Consider the following 13,608-nt stretch of genomic DNA (forward strand, 5'->3'; position numbering starts at 1 on the left):
CTCTTTCCCCCTCCCCTCAGCACATCGGTCACGTACAACACCTTGCCAAGGATGTCTCGCCCACCGAGGCCTGCCCAGCACGTAAACAAGCCTCAAAGCTGTCGGCCCAACGCCCTTAGCATAGAAAACCGGTCGACACTCCGCGGCCCTCGAGCCCTAGGCCCCTCAGCCAAAGATAGGCCTGCGACGTTCTAGAAGCCCGCAGCACAGCGGGGGAGGGGAGGGTGGGGGAGGGGTGCTCTAGCCTAGCGGCCCTCTGGCATCAGCAGGACGGGGGCCTAAATCGCACGGAAGGGTCCGGAACAACCCCCAGGACCCAGAGCAGCCCGATCGCAGACATGTCCTCACCTTTCTTGGGCACCCCGCGGCTGAAGCCGCTCCGGGAGCGCCTGCTGTTCTTCCACTTCCTGACGGGGTGCACGACGCCGCCCGGGCCCCCCGGCGCCTCCTTGGTCAGGGACCGCACGTTCCTCTTGCCTTTGATCTTGATGCGGTCCGCCAGCGCCTGGGCGCCGCCCGCGGCCGCCACCGCCTCGCCGTTGACGCCCTTCCTGCCGGGGCTTGCGGCGGCCTCGCCATTTTGGTCGCCACCCTCCTCGGCGAGCTGCTCGCAGTCGCTGCCGTTCGCAACCTCGTCCTCCATCATGTTCGCGGCGTCACCCTCTCCCCTCACTCGAGCAGACAGACTGGACCGTGAGGCGTGCTGCTGGACGTGTCTCGGGCCCCGTGTGCCTTTCGCAGTCCCTTTCCCCTGCACGCCACGGCCCTAACGCGCTTCTACGTCGTACTTTGCTGCGTCGTGGGGTTCTCTCGCCAAGCTCGCACTGTGCTCTGCGCAGAGCTGCGCAGCTGGGAGCCCGTTCCGTGTTGTTTTTGTTTTGCCACGATGTTTGGTGGCGTCGTGTCCGGGGTGGTGGTGGTGGGGGAAGCAGACGCTCTCGCCACTCCAGTTGCCTCGACGCCCGGCAGAGCGCGCTGGGCACCAGCACCACGGCGGCCTTGATGGCCTACCACACCCTCCAGATCGAGCGGGCGCCATATTTAAACCAAGAGACGATTGATTCCGTATGCAGCCCGCGGGTGGATATGTCCCCGAAGTTCGTTCGTGACTAGTGTCATTGTCCAACCACCCCGTCATTAATGCAGGGTCAGATTGGATCGCTCAACGAGCATGGCGCGAGCGACCGATTTGAATGATAGTACACCTCTCAGCTACGATCCAAAAAGTTTCAAGAGTGCACGACTGACAAGTTTTGGTACCTGGAGCGGTGTAAGAAGCCTGTTGGGTAATTCTCGAAGTTGGATAAAGGACTTTCTCAACTAAAGGCAAAAATAACATGAAGGCAAGATGTATTTCACCACATAAAATTATTTCAAAATGAAAAGGTATGAGGAACACTCATTTTTCTTCTATCATACATGACAGCAAACACGGCTAATCACAAGGAAATTACACAAGGTGCATGGTAACATCACAGTAACACCAACTGGCACACATGATAAAACTGTCTAAATGCAGAACAGTCTCCAATTGATACATTAATGTCAGTTTACATGAGGGAATGAAGATCAAGTTGAATAGGTAGCCACAAGAAAAAAAATTTAAGTTAAAATGGCTAGTTGCACAGGTGTTCATGACAGCTGGCCACAGTCAGCAACAACCACCTTCTTGGAGGTCTTGCCATCGTGGGAGCCGAAGGATTCCAACTGGAAGGAAAATAAAAACGAAGGTTATTAAGATGTCACTTGCAACTGCAACGTTGTACAGAAATTAAAATTGCTTTACCTTCTTCACGACATCCATGCCCTCAATCACACTGCCGAAGACGACGTGCTTGTTGTCGAGCCAGCTGGTCTTCACAGTGGTAATGAAGAACTGGCTGCCGTTGGTGTTGGGACCAGCATTGGCCATGGACATGATACCTGCAATTCAAACCAATTAAAAGAAGCCCCAATCAAACCAAATAAAAGTAACCAAAACTTGCTGCTTACCAGGTCCGGTGTGCTTGAGCTGGAAGTTCTCGTCAGCGAACTTGCGACCGTAGATGGACTTGCCACCAGTGCCATTGTGGTTGGTGAAGTCACCACCCTGGCACATGAAGTTGGGGATGACACGGTGGAAGATGGAGCCCTTGTAGCCAAAGCCCTGCTCGCCAGTGCAGAGTGCCCGGAAGTTCTCAGCAGTCTTGGGGACAACATCGCTTCTCAGCTGAAAAGAAATATTCAACGTTTATTATTGATGCCAAGAAACGACAAACAGAGGTGCTAAGTTTTGACACAAGTTTCAGTTACAGACCGTGGCACCCGCACCCACCGACCGGGGCCGGTGGTCACCCTAGGGGTTAGGGGCACCCCATCACACAAGTCACGAACAACTCCTCAACCATTAGCTATCAATTTCCCTCAACCACAGGTCGGCCGTGTCCGCCCCGCAGCCTGACCGCGACCCCTCGGCCCCGCCGCGGTGCGACCTTGAGATGGGCCACTCCCGCCGCCGTATCGACCATGAACTCGATAATTGGCAGGCAAAAAAAAAGGGCGCCTTTAGGTTAGCACACCCTCGGGAGGCGCGCGCCGGGGCGCCCAGGGCGCCGCGTCCTCGAGGGGCTCGCCGGCCGCGAACACCACGCGGGGCCGCCGCGACACCGCGAGCTAACGTTAATTGGCAAAGCGGCGCAGAGAGGACGGCCGAGGCCCCCGGCAACAAGTCAGCGGCTAAACCGTGACATGGCGGACGCGGGGCCCCGACCGCCCAGCGAGCCCCACGTGGTGACGGACGAGTTTAAGGGCGAACCCGGGGCCCGCGGACGCAAAACGGACGAAAAGGGGCACTCGGTGGCGTTGCTGGGGCTCGGGAAGGGCCGCGGCCGGCGGTGACTGGCCGATCTGGTGGTACAGTAGGCGGCGGGAGAGAAACGCCGGTAGGCCTACGCGCCGCCTCCCACGGGTCCCGAGCTTGGGGCACACACACTCACACCCGGGGGACACGCCCGGGAAATAAAAACGGCCAGAAAAAGCACGACTTTTACTCTTCGTCACCGACTCACCTCAATCACGATCCTGCCGGCGGGCTGGCCGTCGACGGTCATGTCGAAGAAAACGCGTGGGAGGGACATGGCTTCACAAAGGTTCCTCACTGCCGGTAGACACAAGGAGACTGGCAGAGTGCGGCACGCGAACTGGCCGAGGAGCGGACGCGAGAGCGAATGGCGGATCGACCTGAGCGCAAGTGCCATTTCACTGGTCCGGGAGTGAGAGAGAGGGGACTAGCGGCGCGGCTCCTAGGGGTCGACAGCGGGTGCCTTGGACGCACAGATGACTCGCTCTGCCCTAGACACGCAACGACTCGGCCCACGGAGCGTTAAAACGCGACAAGGTGACCCAATATTGAGAAATTCAGGGTCTTTACTTTCCTCGGCGGATGAATGGTTGGGCTTTCCGAATCGGAACTACACTCTCTTTCCGGCCGGGTGTAGCCCCCGTTTTAACCGTAATTTTCACCCGCTCGCGTCCCTGCAACTACTCTGCCGGATTGCGAAGAACGGGGGCAAAATATAAAGGCCGACATTTATTTCGAGCCATGTCGCGAGATTAAACGGGAACAACATTGATTTCGAAATTACAGAATTTTTCGCATTTGAATGCCACTACTCTAAGCGGAAGTACTTTGGCAGTAGTAGTCAAAGCAACATCGTTGTAAACTCCGTGAGCGGAATAGTAAACGTCTTGTCGTTAAAACGTGTACATCCTTCGTTCTATTAATTTAATTCTATTTTTTCTTACAGCTTGCGCCGTGTAAATCTGGGCCCTTTCGCCAAATTCGGCAAAGACTGGCGACTTGCTTGACCACCCTTGTCGCTACGGTGCGTCAGTCAATGACACCATCTTGACTTGTTTGTGTTCGTACGCTCGCTGGGCGATTGGGCGCTACCATAGTTGTGTGAAATTTGTCTCGTAGGCCGTTTAATTATCGGAAAGGAGAGGTCCTTTGCTTTACGCCCCAACTGCCGTCGACTCAAGTAAGTACTGTGTGGAATTCTCGTGTGCCTTCAGAGTATTTTCAGTGTAACAAACATGGGTCTCTGAGCCGGTAGATTGAGGCACGAAAGACAAGCATGGCTTCTCGCTTGCCACTGATTGTAGAGATAATGTCAGTGACCGTTTTAGAACCAATTAAAGTGCTTGAAAAATTTGTGTGTGCCCCGTTTTAACTACACGTTGAAATTTGGATTGTGTCCAAAGGGTATGTTACACCGATTTCCATTCGACCATCTAGCAGCCATAACCTATTCGTAACACAGTAGCATAGACTATTGCACGTTGTTTTCCTTTCAGTCTTGTTTAACGTCAAACTGGGTGAATTAGTTGTTCTGATTTTTTTACTTCTCTTTCCTAATGAGTGTGTTTACATTGTAACTCCATACGTATGCTGTACGTATTTGCTTTGTTCAAATAGGCTGCAATACCCCTAGTAGTTCGCGAGTCAACCGGTTTGTGGAAAGACAAGTCGTTTTGTAGATTGTTCTTAGCCAGCATCAAACTTGTATTTTGTCATTATTTTTTTCCTCGATTAATGTGCTATTGAGATGGATTAGTGGTGTAATAGTTGCAGCTGAATGTTAGTGTGTGCGCGCGCGCTATTTCAGTAGGCTGTGTGCCATAGAGTATTAGTATAATGTGATTGCGCATTCTTTGTGCTGACCGATATTTGTCCCTAACTGAGCGATAACAGACCAATTAGTTAAAATTTACTCTGCAAGTGCCACCTTCTTATGAGATAAACGTCATTTTAGCTGAACTACTTCTTGGTGACACACAATTGAGGTTAAGGTCGTCCAAGCATCTAAAGTAGTGCCTATCAAATTCACTCATCTTTGTTTAATTGATAATTGTAATCTTTCAAACTATTAAAAGAATACTTAAGTATGGAAAAGAATTCGAGAGTTCGTTTTATTAGTCAGTAAATTTCTTCCATGGGTTTAATTTTTTTTTTACTGTATAACTTGGGAAAGAAGAGATTTCGAGCGTTTGCACATTATGCAGCTCTATATATTCAATTTCTTAGTATTATACTTTAAAAGTACTATTAGTCTAACTCTAGCTGTAAATTTTGTTGCTTTCATTTGTTTTTGTTTTTTATTGTTGATTTTAAATATTCGTTCTACTTTTTTGCAGGTTGACTGGCAGGGATTGCAGAGGCAAGTTTCCTACGTGGACTCAAATTTTTCAAGTAAAATGTCGGCCAGTGGGCCTTCACCCAAGAAGGCGCGAAAGGAGGGTTCAGTAGAGGGAGATGAAGGAAGAGACTATGATGTTGAAACACAAAAGGCTCTTGAAGAGATTGACGCCTGTCAAAATGAAATTGATGTTTTAAATGAAAAAGCTAGCGAAGAGATCTTGAAAGTAGAGCAGAAATACAACAAACTCAGAAAACCTTTCTTTGAGAAGCGAAATGATATTATTAAGAGGATACCGAATTTCTGGGTAACTGCTTTTGTGAACCATCCTCAAATTTCTGATATCCTTGAAGAGGATGAAGAAGATGCTCTTCACTACATGACTAAATTGGAAGTGGAAGAGTTTGAAGACATTAAGTCAGGCTACAGAATTAATTTCCACTTTGGTGAAAATCCTTATTTTGACAATGATGTCCTAACTAAAGAGTTCCATCTTGGGTCATCTGGAGATCCAGCTTCTCAAAGTACAGCAATCAAGTGGAAGGGTGAAAATGATCTCTCCAAGAAAAACAAGGAAAGAAATGGCGTCAATAAGGGGAGGAAACGTTTCATGGAAACTAAAACCTTCTTCAATTGGTTTGCTGATCACACTGATCCCTCAGCTGACGATGTTGCTGAATTGATAAAGGATGATTTGTGGCCTAACCCGCTCCAATATTATCTTGTTCCTGACATTGAAGTCGAAAATGGTGTTGAAGGTGATGAGGAAGGAAGTGGGGATGACGACTCAGTGGTTGTGGAAGTAGAAGGGGAAGAGGAAGAAGATGATGGTGGAGATGGTGAAGAGGGTGGGGAGGAGGATGGGGGTGAGGAAGGAGTTGATGAAGAGGGTGATGATGATGATGCTTGAAAACCATGTGATGATGTTATGGACATGATCTTGTAAAACCGAGTGGACTGCCTCAATCAAGTAGAGAGCCTCTCCTTATATGAAGATTTGAATCGGTAGGGAAGAATGAGCAGACAAGTTTTAATCCTTTTTGATGTATAGAAACACTTCTGTGAATCATTTACTTGTAAAAGTTTCTCTTTACCATTGCTGTAGGTTTCTTTCCCCTTGTTTTGCCTCATTTATTCCTGTTCATGCTGTTGTGTTGACTAGCCATGTGAAATTGTAATAAGTGTGTGAAAGTGTGAGTGTGTGCAACAGGATTATTTTTATATTTTGTATGTATTTCGTTTAGATTTTTTTTGGGAGCACTGCAGTGGGGAGACGTTTCATCTTTTCTGTTCTTTGATGCATGACACTTTTAGTGGATCTTTGATTCCCTTTTGTTTTATTGTTCTAAATTTAACAACTTGTATTAGACTTAAAAATTATGTCACCATCAAGAGATCTTTATAGTGTAGCAGCATAATCTGTACTAGAATTAATTGACCTTAATTAAATATATTACATGGTATACTTATCTTCTGCTTTATTTCATTTTTAAACTTCCTTCAAAATATTTTGAAAGCCAAGTTAATTTTCTCACTGTGTGCGTTGCTTGAGCAGATGCATAAAAAAATTGGCCTGTCTCCAGTGACATTGCGAGAAGTTAGTATACATCAGTTGCTTGCCTGCTTATTATCTGACAGTTCTTTGGCACAAGAGAAAATCTACAGGGTTCATACCGGTCAGGGAAATCAGGGAAAATGAAATTGTACTGGAAATCAGGGAAAAGTCAGGGAAATCTGATAAAAAGTCAGGGAAAAATTAAGAAATATAATAGTTTGCGCGACGAGCATGGCATCGTGAACGTATGGGCCAATCTTAGCCATGACGCCTGAGTAAGAATGATTATTAACTTTCTTGACTTATCTTATTAAGCATTATTTAATTTTCTTCGATATAATATTCCGTTTTCGCCTCAATTTTGCAAAATTTGCCCTCTCTCTTAATAAAAGAATGTCAGGGAAAAACAGGTTTTTTCCATCTGGAAATCAGGGAAAAGTCAGGGAAAATGAAAATACAGATCCGGTATGAACCCTGACCTATTTTAGTCACTATATATATACAATAGAGTTCCACTGAAATATTTTTTTTGGATAATATGCCTGGGTTACTTGCTGCAACATACTAGGCAAGGTTGATCAGTAAGCTACCTGTTATTTTCTGCTAATGCAGTTTTGCTACAAAGGTGAGCTCAGAAGAGATTCTTGAATAATATGCTGGGTGCATTAAATTTGTAAATTGCCTTCAAAAGTTAAAAGAAAGTGCTACATGTAGTAGACTTCTTGATACAGTAAACAACTGAGGTATGTATGAGTTATAGGGGAAGACTGGTAAAAGATAAAGCTCTGCACAACAGACAAATAAAATTTGCCAAAAAGTTAAGATACGTAATTGTCAGTGTTTTGGGAATCTCATGGTGTTTTCACAATACTAGGTGGTACATTTTATCAAGTGCTGGTTGCCCATCCGGATGGAGTAGATACATGGATACATGGCCCCAGATGCATGTTTTAAGTTTAATCTGGGATTTTTGCCATGATGTAGGACTAAGCGTTTGGGAGAAAACACCACCTCCATCAGTAAGCTATTCCAGTTAGAGGCAAAGATCATCATTACCTTAGAGGACCCGACCAAAAGCGCTGGCCTGCCAAAATGGGCCATAATCTATTTCAAGTAAAATGTCTTACTCCCAAATCGCTGCTCTCCTTACTTTACATTAAGCAATTATTTTCCAAAACCTTTGCCTTTTTGATGGTCTGCCCCATTGAGTTTCTCAGAAGTTATCTTAAGTCTGTCAAATAACTTGCTCCCAAATTATTGAAGACAACAGGCAATAACTACTTGAATTTAAATGTAGCTTCTCAAAAATTTCTCTAGGACTTGAAGTGGTGTCAACTCACTGACCTTATCAACTATGAAGTCAGCCGAGTTCTATTCATCTGAGGCTTTACTATATCTCTGCCAATAATTCTTTTTAGAGAGGTTTTCTGACAGCTTGCAGAATTACAACATTAAAACCCATGCCATGCACACAGTTGTGTTACAAAGTGCACTCGGATAATCTTCCGCAGTAGGACTCTGAGGCATGTGAAAATTGGAAGGTCATTTAAGTCAGGTTTGGAAGGGAAGTAGTACCAGACACAAATGTATAGTCTATAAATATTTATTTGCCATCAAAACAGATTTTAAAATTCTGCAAAAATATAGTTTTTTTTTATTAATTAAAAGGTTTTATCATTTCAACCAGATATTAAGATTAGCTAAAGATTAGATTAACTTGACTCAAAGTATTTCCCCAGATTGAGGAATCTCCCACGGTGAGGAGGTAAACACAAAGATAGAACACATATTACACACAAGATTCACTCAATTTCTCAATACCATTCACAAAAATATAAGATCAGCATAAATCAAGGAGAATTGAGTCCTGTAGTACACTTGATATATTGTAAAGAAAAATAAATCACACATGTACTAGGATAATAAATTCACCAGGAATGGTAACACTAAATCATTCACACAGTATTCAGACTACAATTCACAAATGGCCCCAAAGTAGGCCTGAGATCCTGGATTTTAATAAAATCACATACAATTCTGTGCAAGTACATCTGAAGCTTAGTTTTGTCAAAACTATGTGATGTTCACTGAGGCATTTTTATTATAAAAACCTCATGTGAACACCACAAGTTAAATTTTAAAATGAAAATCTGGATATGAACCTCTAGGACTAGATAGATTGATAGCGACTCCACAAGAACAAACAAGTCTGAAAGAGGCTTATCCTAAGTAAACCTCCTTTAGGGAGGAAACTTCTACAGAAAACATCCCATCCCAATTGCACTAGCTCTTACAAGAACATAAACATCTGTTTTACCTTGAAAGTTAACATGTCAGGCAGTTGTAAAATAGTGAAAAACTTCACATTAACAATGTTGATCAGAGCAACAAAACATAAAATAACAACAAGCACAACAAATAAAAAATATCCTTTTACATCACTGAGAAAAGCAGAAGTTGAGCCGATTTTGCCTCCCAGGTTAAACAGAGTTTACTAATCACAAAATAAAACAAAACAAAACACAAAAGAAAAAAAAGAATTAATTATTCTATCTAATTTGCCACAACGTGGCTCAAAGACCAAGCCTTTTCATTCCCACACCTCTAGGATACAATCTATTTTTGCCATCACCACCATTCCATGATTTGCTTTTGGACCTGAATTTGCGGAGGTCATTTTCATGGTCAGGGTGGTTCATGGGGCGGTATGCCTGTGGATCACACAGATCTTCATACTTTGAATAAAATTGTTTGTAGCCACCATTCAGTAGGTACATTTCAGGGTAATCCAAGGCAGGATAGCATTCCTTGTTGGTATCACGGTCAGAGTTGCGCAAGAAGCGTGACCTGTAAGAAATAGGAGGAATTTAGTGGCAATTCTAAGCAAATTTTTAATGACCTAAAAAATACTGATGTTGAGTAATGTGTACTTACAAGTTTGGCCCTCTCTCAGATGAAAATTCACAATGGAAGATAAGAATGGTACGCTTGGAGGCAGCATTTACATCTGAAGCATCTGGTTTGTTCACACCATCTTTGCTGTTTACAAACTCCTTCATAATTTGTTCCTTGGTATAGAAATTTTTAGCTCCACGTATGTGACCACCTTCAAATTCATAAGGATACCTACAATGATAAAAAATAGACAAACATTAGATTTTGGGACTGAGCACACAACAGCTACACAAGTTAATGCTAGCAATATATAGTGGGAGAGGTAGTAGAGTAGAACTACTTTTGAACTCACCTGCAGTCAACAACTGTATAGCTTGCAATTTCGTCCCGGTACTCTCCCCTCATTAAAGATGCTAGAGTGTCCACAGATATGCTCTTGAGATCTTGGTGGCGCCCTTCCATCAGAGGCAAGGCAAATGGCTTGCTGAAGTCACCAATGAGATCAGGATTGGTGGAGGCCCTCAGGAGTGCAGATTTGATGGTTGCTTCAGATTCTGAATGGCAGCGCTGAAGTTTGGGCGGTGTAGGTCTTTGGAAGCCAAAGGGTGAGAGGCTGCTCTGAGGTGAGGTATTTTGGTTGTCTTGAATGGACTGGAGTGATTTCCTTTTCTTTACTTGTATGGGGCTGTGCTTGCCAGTTGGGGGTTCCGGACGTTTGAAGGAGCCATTAACTGAAAGGCGCAATGAGGAGAGTGCACTGGAGGCCAATTGTGAGACTGGTGATGCAGCCTCAGGGTTGGGTGAAGATGAGAAATCTGATGACTTGTCCAAAGTACGGACAACATTGTTAGGCCTAAAAAGGGAGGTGCGAACCTAGAGGAAAGAAACTTGAAGTTAGCAAATGGTTGAACATATTCAGAGAATTCATTGGATGTAAACTAGGGGAGTATATTTACCTTAACCACCCTGCTGGAGGCAGGTGTAAAGCTATCATTGGTGGAGAGTGAGCGCCGGAATGATGGTTTAGGGATTTCCTCAGAATGATTTGGTTGGGCCAGGTGATGAAGCATAGGGCTGTCAGAATAAGGTGAGAAGCACATGGGTGATGTACCACTCATTGCTGCACTTGGTGCAGGCACTTTCTCTTTGTGGATACTTCCGGAGAGCAGGTCACTCATTCCAGTTGGGAGCTGAGTTTCTTCATCCTGAGAATCAAAAATAGGCACCATTACTCTCTGATCAGTGTCCTTACAGCAAAGGATGTATATGACGCTAGCAATTCAACTTACCATTTTGTCACTCATGAAAAGTTCCATAAATCCATCATCAATAGATTCACTGCCGGAACTGGATGTTCTGCTGTATAGGGATGATGGCTGCATAGAGGATGACCGCTTGCTTTGAGGTGAGGGTGTTAGCTCTTTCCTTGGTGATGGCTCAACAGGTGTTTTCCGTGGGGCCATACGGAGTGGCTCAGCAAAGCGGAACATTGACTTTGCATCATCACTGGAGAAGCAGGCGCCATACCCACTGTCTTGGGAGTTGGGGTCCTGGTCCTCCAAAGGCTGCCTCACTCTTGGGCTGATGGTTTGCCGAAGTGAAGCAAACTACAGAGGAGAAGAGGTGCACATTTAATACATTGATGACTTAAAAAAACTTTGAATTGTTTTCTATAATACAATACTCACCTTAGAGGGGCTTGTGAAAGTTTTGGTTGGGCTAGCCAGATATAGCTCAGCCCCGTCAAGAGAGGTGACATTCTCCTTGTTGAAGTCACCCAAGACAGGGCTGGCCCTGTCGATGGTCAGGGACAGGTTCATCCGGACTTGGATAGGGGCGCACTGGCTCTGGCTGAGTGTACTCTGCTTGACGGCCGTCTTCAGAAGCCTGGATAACAACAAGCAACACATCAGCCTGGTGTTGTACAAGAGCTGGTGGGGGGGTCGCACCCTAACCTTACTCCGCCCGTGGGTCGGAGCGTCTAGCCTGGTCTAGCCGCGCGGGGAAAGATGGGTATTCTTTTTTGTAGCCGAGGGGGGCAAAGAGGCCAAGCACTTCGGCACGGTCAGCGACTGGTCAAGCTTCAGCGGGGGCCCCTCAGGACTGCGAGTACTTACGCCGACCGGGTGCCGGCGGGGACGTCGGCATCGCAGCGCAACAAGCTCTGCTCCGGGTCGCGGAAGGTGGCTGGGGCGCCAAGGAAGGCTAGCCAAGGCCCGGGGCGGGGCGCGGCGGGGGTCGCCGGGTCGCGTTATCGCCGAGGGCGTTGGGAAACGGGAACAAGCTTGGCGGGCAAGCGCGGCGCCAGGGGCCCAAGTTTCTCGCGAGCGAGCGACGATTCACGGTGTCTTGCCGTCGTAACCCGTTCCCCTCCCAGCCCGCGCTCGGGTCGGCACTGCAGCCAACCTGCGGGCGGACGACGCGCGCGAGCGCCGCCCCGGTTGGTACGCCTCCCGGCGGCAGTGTTTGAACAGCCGCGACCCGACCGGCGGCACGGAGGCGGCCGACGGGATACTAGAACGCCCGGGGCCGAGACCGACGCCGAGGAGGGCGTGTCGGTGGCCAGCACCACGACGACGACCGAGAGCGACGCCCGGGCCGGCCTCGCTGGAGGCCGGTGGGGCGGGGCCGAGCAATCCCCTCGGGGTTGAGGAGGAGTGCATCACAAGCTTGGACCAGAGCGTCGCGTACGAAGAGTGCGGGGGCGGAGAAGGCGGCGGCGAACAGGAGTAATCCAATCGTAAATCCATGGCGTTTGGCGGTGATATGTACCTGGTGCAATCTCCGCAGCCTTCGCAACTCTGACAGAGGTTAGTCCAGCTGAGCATAGTCTGGCACTTGGCTGAGCAGCAGCCGCTAGAACGGAGCGAGCTGCCTTTTCGGTTCGGAAACTTCACGGTGGAGGTGCGGGTCGCGCCGTGAAGTCACACTCGGTAGTGACTTGATTGCGTTTTGTTTAGGTTGACACACAACAAGCTCAGCTCCCCGGGACAAGGAGAGGAGCTGTAGCTGTGACCGTCCTGGAGCGAGTCGAGGCGAAGACTGACTTGGGCTTGGCCGCGCGCCGGGCTGCCGGGCTGCCTCACTCACGTCCTCCCTCCCGTCCTGCGTCGACCCCCTCCACATCCACGTCGTGCACCCCCGGCCCGCCAGGCCCGACGGCCCGCCCCTCCTAGTCCCGCCCCTGGCGCGGTGGGGGGAAGAGCTCTGCCTCGTAAGCTGCTCGGCGGAGGCGAGCCGAAGCCGGGCCGAGCGGCGGCCGAAGCACTAAGCGCGCACCAGAGTGTGAACGGAGTAGTGGGGGGTGTCTGTCTGGGGAAGGGGCTACTCACACACTCACACATACACACACATACACAGACACACACGCGTGCGAGCGGAAGAAAAACCAGGCCATAAGCTCCCACAAAGTCGAAGGCAACGCCAGGGCCGCCGCCTACGACCCCGGGACCCCCGGGCCAATCATGCACAATGTGTGTCATCGTTTAGGCGCCAGACACACTCGCCGCAGCCGGACGCGCTACCGAGGCCCGTTTTTATCGTTACCCCGCCCCCTCCCCATCCTCCAAACACACACTCATGATCCAGAGCGAAATGGGAGGTTGGGCGCAAAGCCCGCCTTTCACCCTCTTCACGTCCCTCCGCTCCGCTGCTGCCTCTGCGATGCGGGCCGCGCGGATGTTAGATTCGTTGGGGTGGCCGGCATAGTCAGCGCACCGTGTCGGCCGGCCCGACAGCCGTCAGCAGGCCGCGGGGAAGGGCCGCGGGAGGGCGCCTGCAGGCAGGGCAGGGAAGGGCGATGGCTTGGCCGGGGGAGCTCTCCTCGGTGAGTGCACTCGGAGAACACCCACCCGTCCTCTCCCTCTGCCCCCCCCCCTCGGCGAGTCTTGGGTACTTGCAGTACTTCATGGAGTACTCGTCAGAGTACCTCCGGGGCCCTGCACAGCGGCAGCTCGGCCTGGGCAGTTTGCCGCGGTGAGT

General features: G+C 48.4%; 4 protein-coding genes across 6 annotated transcripts in view; 1 reads left to right on the forward strand and 3 right to left on the reverse strand.

The window, feature by feature from the left end:
* LOC113205125 (programmed cell death protein 4) overlaps positions 1 to 880 on the reverse strand; it is a 3,923-nt gene extending 3,043 nt beyond the window's left edge. The window contains exon 1 of the mRNA XM_026420599.2: positions 349 to 880. Coding sequence (XP_026276384.1) covers positions 349 to 646 — 298 coding nt within the window. The 5' untranslated portion in view covers positions 647 to 880. The remainder of the gene's footprint in view (positions 1 to 348) is intronic.
* Positions 881 to 1,333: 453 nt separating this feature from the next.
* LOC113205128 (peptidyl-prolyl cis-trans isomerase) lies at positions 1,334 to 3,393 on the reverse strand. Its single transcript, XM_026420601.2, has 4 exons — positions 3,048 to 3,393; positions 1,993 to 2,209; positions 1,787 to 1,923; positions 1,334 to 1,707 (listed from the first exon to the last, which is right to left on the reverse strand). Exons 1-4 carry the CDS (start codon positions 3,234 to 3,236, stop codon positions 1,633 to 1,635), a joined length of 618 nt encoding a protein of 205 aa, XP_026276386.1. The 5' UTR covers positions 3,237 to 3,393; the 3' UTR covers positions 1,334 to 1,632.
* Positions 3,394 to 3,850: 457 nt separating this feature from the next.
* On the forward strand, positions 3,851 to 6,646 carry LOC113205127 (protein SET). 2 transcript variants are annotated; one of them, XM_026420600.2, is made up of 2 exons: positions 3,851 to 4,019; positions 5,176 to 6,646. In XM_026420600.2, the coding sequence occupies exon 2, from the start codon at positions 5,236 to 5,238 to the stop codon at positions 6,085 to 6,087; it is 852 nt and encodes a 283-aa protein (XP_026276385.1). In that variant the 5' UTR covers positions 3,851 to 4,019; positions 5,176 to 5,235; the 3' UTR covers positions 6,088 to 6,646. The 2 variants fall into 2 exon arrangements, with proteins under 2 accessions (XP_026276385.1, XP_052128958.1); XM_052272998.1 differs by lacking the exon at positions 3,851 to 4,019 and adding an exon at positions 4,102 to 4,243.
* Positions 6,647 to 8,319: 1,673 nt separating this feature from the next.
* On the reverse strand, positions 8,320 to 12,671 carry LOC113205124 (M-phase inducer phosphatase). Of its 2 annotated transcripts, none has more exons than XM_026420597.2 (7): positions 12,400 to 12,671; positions 11,316 to 11,514; positions 10,917 to 11,234; positions 10,584 to 10,832; positions 9,980 to 10,500; positions 9,667 to 9,858; positions 8,320 to 9,579 (listed from the first exon to the last, which is right to left on the reverse strand). In XM_026420597.2, the coding sequence occupies exons 1-7, from the start codon at positions 12,453 to 12,455 to the stop codon at positions 9,306 to 9,308; spliced, it is 1,809 nt and encodes a 602-aa protein (XP_026276382.1). In that variant the 5' UTR covers positions 12,456 to 12,671; the 3' UTR covers positions 8,320 to 9,305. The 2 variants fall into 2 exon arrangements, with proteins under 2 accessions (XP_026276382.1, XP_026276383.1); XM_026420598.2 differs by lacking the exon at positions 12,400 to 12,671 and adding an exon at positions 11,745 to 12,021.
* Between the last annotated feature and the right edge of the window lie 937 nt (positions 12,672 to 13,608).

This window comes from Frankliniella occidentalis, unplaced genomic scaffold, assembly GCF_000697945.3.
Source record: "Frankliniella occidentalis isolate FOCC.00 unplaced genomic scaffold, Focc_3.1 Scaffold237, whole genome shotgun sequence".
In the NCBI taxonomy this organism is placed as follows: Eukaryota; Metazoa; Arthropoda; class Insecta; order Thysanoptera; family Thripidae; genus Frankliniella; species Frankliniella occidentalis.

Coding starts and splice junctions, on each gene's coding strand:
- LOC113205128 (XM_026420601.2), bottom strand. CDS start 3,236: ATGGCACTTGCGCTCAGGTCGATCCGCCATTCGCTCTCGCGTCCGCTC. Junction 2,210..3,047: donor CCGGCAGGATCGTGATTGAG/GTGAGTCGGTGA, acceptor ATTTCTTTTCAG/CTGAGAAGCGATGTTGTCCC. Junction 1,924..1,992: donor GCTCAAGCACACCGGACCTG/GTAAGCAGCAAG, acceptor TTTGAATTGCAG/GTATCATGTCCATGGCCAAT.
- LOC113205127 (XM_026420600.2), top strand. CDS start 5,236: ATGTCGGCCAGTGGGCCTTCACCCAAGAAGGCGCGAAAGGAGGGTTCA.
- LOC113205124 (XM_026420597.2), bottom strand. CDS start 12,455: ATGCTCAGCTGGACTAACCTCTGTCAGAGTTGCGAAGGCTGCGGAGAT. Junction 11,515..12,399: donor GGCTGCGGAGATTGCACCAG/GTACATATCACC, acceptor GTTGTTATCCAG/GCTTCTGAAGACGGCCGTCA. Junction 10,501..10,583: donor CCTCCAGCAGGGTGGTTAAG/GTAAATATACTC, acceptor TCTTTCCTCTAG/GTTCGCACCTCCCTTTTTAG.